The sequence below is a fragment of the Juglans regia genome, chromosome 9 (genome assembly GCF_001411555.2).
Source record: "Juglans regia cultivar Chandler chromosome 9, Walnut 2.0, whole genome shotgun sequence".
Lineage (NCBI taxonomy): Eukaryota > Viridiplantae > Streptophyta > Magnoliopsida > Fagales > Juglandaceae > Juglans > Juglans regia.
The window spans coordinates 17673889-17680706 of record NC_049909.1 but is presented as its reverse complement, the minus strand read 5'-3'; the positions used below and the strand labels follow the sequence as shown (position 1 = coordinate 17680706).

The following is a 6818-nucleotide window of genomic DNA, read 5'->3' as shown; positions in this document are numbered from 1 at the left end:
TATTTACCCCATAATCCTCTCCAACAGTGGACCTCCTCCACTGTTGGCAATTGCATTCATAAATATTATTTTCCAATCCCTGTTTGATATGTTAGGTTCAATCATTAAAACTCCAATAAATAATTAAATTAAAAAAACTCAAATTAATTTAAAAATAATCTCCAATTCCTAACCACCACTGCTATATAATCCTCCACAGTGGCCACCTCATAATATCACAACATAGCAAGGGCATTCTCGTGCATGCACACAAGACCAAGAAACCTCAGCAGCCAAAGACAATTCTCTCTCTCTCTCTCTCTCTCTCTCTCTCTCTCTCTCTCTCTCTCTCCCCTTTAATTTGCATTGAATTCCTTCCGTTCTTGTTGTTGTTCTGTGTCTATTAATAAACATCGCATGCAGAAAAAGCAAATCAAGGGGAGGAGAGAGAAAACAGAAAGAACATATGGATCGCTTACGTTGTTTTGGACCCTCTGATACGTTGTTTGTGCTGTCTGCTTTCCTTATCCCTCTATTTTTCTCCATTGCTAACGCAGCTAATTTCAACCTCACCACCATTCCCTTCAACCAAGGTTACCTTCCTCTCTTCGGCGACGGCAATCTCGTCCGCTCCCCTGACGGCAAAGGTGTCCGCCTCCTCCTCGATCGCTTCACAGGTAACAATATTATTATATATATCTCTCATATATATCTAAACATTCATCATGTATATGGGCGTATATATATATATATATATATATGTGCATGTATATATATGTGCACATATGTGTGTATATTTATGTATGTTAGTAGGAAGATCAAGATAATTTTATGTTTGATCATCTTGTTTTTGAATAACTTATAATTCAGGCCGGTTCATGTTTTTCTTTTGTTATTTGTTTTCCGATCATGTATAGGTTCGGGCTTCATCTCCTCCAATCTATACCAACATGGGTTCTTCAGCGCCAACATCAAGTTGCCGTCGGATTACACGGCCGGCATCTGCGTTGCCTTCTATGTAGGTGCATGATATATAACAAACATCCTTTGGTTAATTAGCTTCTTGTCTTTGTATTTTTAAGGAAAAAGAAGATGGTTTTCTTACCCTTTTTTGTTAATTTGCTAAGAAAAATAATCAGGAGACAGAAAGAAAATGATCAAATGTATGTTGACTATTGTGCATGCGCATGACCATGAAGTTTTTTCTTAATTTCAAAAGTTGAGATTTGTAACCGACCAAGCCAAATTTATTGAATTTAAGTGGCATATAATTAAACGAGAAAGTCTATGTTTTCAAACACAACAATATTAATTAAATACTTAACATTCCAAAGCATTTAGTTTTCAGCATTTAATTTCCAGCTTGTACACGATACGTCAATCTTTCAAGCTTAATTAAAAATATATTTTTGGTTTAATTTCCTCTCATCACACTAGCTCTAGCTTTTCTTTAGTCCAACCTACCCATGCCCTGCAAAACAATCATCCTCAATGATTACAAGCCATGATCGTCGTTGATTTTTCTTGATACATATGCTCTTCTCTCTCTCTCTCTCCATGCAGACATCAAACGGTGACGTATTCGAGAAGAGCCATGACGAGCTAGACTTCGAGTTCTTAGGGAACACAGAAGGGAAACCATGGAGGTTCCAGACCAACTTGTACGGCAATGGCAGCACAAGCCGTGGCCGGGAGGAGCGCTACCACCTTTGGTTCGATCCTACCAAGCAATTCCATCGCTACAGCATCCTCTGGACGGCCAAAAACATTATGTACGTACGCGAGAAATTTTTTTTTTTTTTGGTCTAAATTTGGCTTCCACTTTGAATTTTCTTATTAATTCTGCTTATATGGAACATAGTACTCGGTTTTTATCGATCGTTGTCGTTTATATAATATATGTATATATATATATTAATAGCCTCGATCGTTTGACATGATCATGAACGAGTGGGGAATTATATCAGGAATGAATGCTGGGTTCGATCGGCATTGCCGCGTGGAACGTTCCTTAAGCTAGTGGACAAGCTAGCGTACGTGTGCTTTCATTATTGAACTTCGAAAAAGATCATAATGATGTTATGGACGCCTAATTATTATTTCCACTTATGGATTACCATATTTATTTTTCTTCAACTCTGGCAGATCTTTAATTTGTGCAAGTTGCTAAAGAGCTGTGGTCTGATTGGTATAATCTATACTTCTTAAATGGAGGTGATCTGGAGTTCAAAAAGCCCCTCCTCTAACTAAAAATAAAAAATAAATTGGTGCAAGTTAATTCTTCATTTGAAGTGATCTACATGATCAATATATAATAATTTGAAATCTTGAAGTTTTCTTTCTAATTTCTTGTTACATTTTTTTTTTTCAAATTAAGAGGGTATTTAATTTCTTACTGATCTTTTTGTAAGTAGCTAGGCCAAATTAATCAGATATATACATATATAGTAATATTAATATGCATATATCTTACTATATGTATACTGAGATTGCCATATTATATATAAACTTGGTAGTGTGTATACAAAAGGGAAGTAAAAAAAAAAGTGTAGCTAGCTAGGAACTTTAGACCATTAATATTCGCTAGCTTATATTAAGTAAGTTATAATAAGCATGCATGTGAATTGATTACGTATATTAGGCTACCAAACTTAGCTTATTTTTCATAGATTCCTGTACGTATACCAGTTGCCAAAATATATATGCTGGCAAAACCCACCTAACCTAGTGATACGTTCCAAACTAATGAAACTATAGATAAAACAATAAGCTTGACCACATTTGAATTTTGCAAGCTGTCACATATATAGTGTCTTCATCACTATTAATAGAGAAATGATAGTTTTAGTCGTGAGTGTGCAAGCGTTGTATAATTATTTAAAAAAAATGAATAAATACTGGACCCACATGAAAAAAATTAATTTTTTATTAATAGATTCATTATTTTTCAAAGCGACTGCATGACGCTTGCACATTTCACGATTGTATGTAGTATTATTCTTATTAATATTAATATAATATATATGAAGGACTTGTTTTCTAACTTATCATCTCATGTTTATATTCATATTTACGTACGTTTTTTTGAATTTTTTTCTATTAAATATATGCATGTATTATATTGTACACATTGTTATTCTCTCCGAAGTATTAACATGAAAATAATATTTATGTTATTTGAATGAATATTAGATTCTACATCGATGAGGTTCCAATCAGAGAGGTTGTGAGAAATGAAGCAATGGGTGGAGACTACCCATCAAAGCCAATGTCATTATATGCCACCATATGGGATGCTTCAAATTGGGCAACTTCCGGTGGTAGATACAAAGTTAACTACAAGTATGCACCCTTTGTAGCCGAATTTAAGGATCTTGTCCTTGAGGGCTGCCCCACTGACCCTATTCAGCAAGTTCCGGCTGGAGCTGGTGTTTGTGTCGAAAAGGATGCTTACCTTGACACTAAAGATTATGCTGTTGTGACACTTGAGCGTCGTCTTGCCATGCGTAAGTTCCGCCAAAGATTCATGTATTACTCCTATTGTTATGATACGTTGCGGTATCCTTTGCCACCACCAGAATGCGTCATTATTCCATCGGAGAAGCGACGGTTCAAGGATACAGGAAGATTGAAGTTTGAAGGGAGCCATCGCCGCCGGCGGAGCCGAATCTCAGCCACTTTATCTGCCTTTGATTCTAATATGTGATATCCCTTTAAGTAATTTAATTAATTACCTGTAAATTGAAAAGGTTAGGATGTTGGTTTGTGGGTTTTAATTTATAATGCTTTTTTTTCCTACCATGAAGCAGATTAAATCTTCAAAATATAAATCCTTATGAAGTGAGATGTTCTTTTATTGATTTAATAAGGAAAATATTTTTCTCTTTTATCGGGCAAGAATATCCTATCCCCACAACTAAGGTTGTGTTTGGATATTGAGTTGAGCTGAATTGAGTTGAGTTGAATTTTCTATGAATAGTAGTGAGTTGAGATGGTGAAATGAATTTCGTAGGACACACCTAAAATGAATTTAGATGTGTTTGTAGAGCCCACCAAAACTGTTAAGATGAGTTTAGATGTTATAAAGGTGATACCCGCATGGTGCGTGGCGGAGCGGGATAGCCAGCTAACCCATACTGAGACGGGCCCCGCTGCCCACCCTTAAGATGTTATCAACATCTTAAATTATCATATTTCAATTTTGGGCCCAGTCATCATGGTTACCTCCTTAGGGCTGAATTTGATAATTAAATAATTATATAGAGTTATAATGTCATTGTCAAGCTTTATTGAGCCTTAATTATTAATGCAGTTGAGTGTGATTATTAGGAGGTGGAGGGAAGAACACCTCATCTTGTGCCTTGATCAATTTAGAACAAATCAGAAGAGAGCTTATCTTTTGGAGTGGAGCAAGACCAAGTCATTTTTGTATTAATTTGAAAACGACCTTGTTTGAGGTTATCTCTTGATCAATTAAGTTATTAATTATATATTATCAATTGTAACGAGTAATCTTACATTAAGTTATGTAGTTATATACTGACTCATAATTATTAAAAATTTAATAGAAAATGATTTATAGAACTATGCAAGTTTCACGCTATCTTTTTAAAAAATATGAACGAATAAAAAATATAATAATAACGAGCTCCTTTTTTTAAAAGAGAATGTTTGAGACTTGCACACTATGAAACTATATATAACATTACTTTTATATATATAATGAGGATGCAGTGGTAGTTGAACTGTCTATTAATGCTTATTTAATTTAAGTCATGTGTAACAAGAAGAAAATTTCTCGATCTTGTTCGAATGCGTATTAATATTACCATCATTATTGTTTCATATATTTACAAGTTAGTGCATAAACACAACATTTAACATATAATTGTGAACTTCATAGGAATTAAAAAAAAAATTAAAAAACTAATATTTTTTATTCTAATTGATATGATACGCTTTCACATAAATATAGTGTTGAATTTTGTTAATAAGCAAATTAAATTGGAATTAATTTTGTTTTTTATATTTCTGATCACTAATATGAATATTCCAATCTAAGAAAGTCACCCTATTCGTTTGTCTCGGACCCAAGGCTGCTTAATCCCCGGCACAGTGGCGAACACGTTGCAACCATAGGCTGAAACCAACTGAAAAAATGGCTGGATTTAACTGGATTAGCTCGGCCTAACCTGGTCCGGATAACGCGAATTTTATGAATTTTTCTATTCAATAGTTTTACACCACATGTTTTTATGTTTTATTTTTTTTTTAATAACGTGTGTGTGGTGTAAGACTACTGAATATGATTTTTCTTATATTATTATATATGTATGTAATTTTATTTTTTCGGTATTCTTCAAATTTATAGAAAAATATCACGCTTCTTCTCCGTCTCACGAAAATCATTTCCGTAAATGAACAAGATTGGAAGCTTAAGGAAAAATAAACTTTTTTATTTTTTACATCTTGTCCATTCACTTTTAAACAAGAGGTATCGAATGAAATTTTAACATGATGTAAGCCAAACTCATTAAATACAATGAGATCTGCATGCAGTTTCATCTCTCTGATTAAAATTGTAAGAAATGTGATCCAAACGGAGGACTCATGACAAGGATGCGATACATTATTGACTCCACCACCTTGTAAGAGAAGACCAAGAACTTAAAGATTGCCATGAAAACAATTACTGTAATCAATAATATGGAGCATCTAAGCCATCCAAAGCTCTGGGGAATCATGATGCATGATGACAGGGACCTTGGCAGTGACTGGGTAAAACCTTATGCACAGCTAGCTTTGAATTCTGTAACCCTGTAGTATTGCCTGAAACAAGCTTCAACTGTATAATCAAAGGGTGCTGTACTGTGGCATATAGACAAAATGAAAACTGCTAGATACAGTACTGTGGCATATAGTATGGTGCCGCGCATTTTGATCGAAAAAAATGGATAAATATAAGAATGCGCCAGGTTTATCAGGGAAATTACAGGTTTTGATGTTTCTTCATGATTATGACACTTGAATATATTACGCATCAGGTGCTCGAGTCTTTTTTTTTTTTTTTTAAATGATGATGATGAACTGAATATTTCATTACACCAAACAAGGAAGAAAGGAAAGAATGGAAACAATAACAGTTGAAAAAATTAGAGAAAGCAACGACACATTGACACGACAAAACCAGCAAGTACTGCACCAAACTTGTACACAACCCATGTGAACTGACAGTGAACTATTTCAGGGATTCTCTACAGACACAGCACCTGTGATTATTAGAGCAGATGGCTCAGCCACTTCCATTCTTGGTAACTGGGAAAATGAGATTAGTTGAGCTGCTGCTGCATGCTAGCTGACATTCAAGACCCTGAAGCAAGCAATTCTGCAGTCATTTGGCTTGCCAAAACGACAATCACCTACAGTATGGAATCCATATGGAGGAGAAAATAAATAAATATTCTTTAGCCGTTCAAAATGAATAATAATTTGTACAAAATTTGGGTTTTTTTAAAAAAAATTGAATTCATATAAAAATTCCACTTTTAATTTGGATTTCTCACGTAGAAGAGTCAAGACGAAGAAAACATTTCAGCAGGAGGTTCCTTCAATCAAGATTCAATGTTTAGTCGATTATGGTCCAGCAAAAGAAATGATACTTCGTTAGTATGCAAGCACTGTACAATTATTTTGGAAAAAAAAATGAATAAATACGACTCACATGAAAAATAATAATTTTTTAATAATAAATCTCACTTTTTTTTTAAAACGACTACATGATTTATTTAAAACGATTGCATAACTCTTGTACACTTCACGACTACTCGCAAGCAAAATAC

The 6818-nt window shown here is 34.2% G+C and overlaps 1 protein-coding gene across 1 annotated transcript; it reads left to right on the top strand.

The window, feature by feature from the left end:
* The first annotated feature begins 214 nt into the window (after positions 1–214).
* LOC109014291 (probable xyloglucan endotransglucosylase/hydrolase protein 30) lies at positions 215–3853 on the top strand. Its single transcript, XM_018996707.2, has 4 exons — positions 215–656; positions 897–997; positions 1543–1751; positions 3172–3853. Exons 1-4 carry the CDS (start codon positions 446–448, stop codon positions 3683–3685), a joined length of 1035 nt encoding a protein of 344 aa, XP_018852252.1. The 5' UTR covers positions 215–445; the 3' UTR covers positions 3686–3853.
* The last annotated feature ends 2965 nt before the right edge of the window (positions 3854–6818 follow it).

Bases quoted from the DNA above. Each gene is read 5' to 3' on its own strand.
- LOC109014291 (XM_018996707.2), top strand. From the start codon at position 446: ATGGATCGCTTACGTTGTTTTGGACCCTCTGATACGTTGTTTGTGCTG. The intron at 657-896 runs GTAACAATATTA...GATCATGTATAG, and splicing joins CCTCCTCGATCGCTTCACAG to GTTCGGGCTTCATCTCCTCC. The intron at 1,752-3,171 runs GTACGTACGCGA...AATGAATATTAG, and splicing joins TGGACGGCCAAAAACATTAT to ATTCTACATCGATGAGGTTC.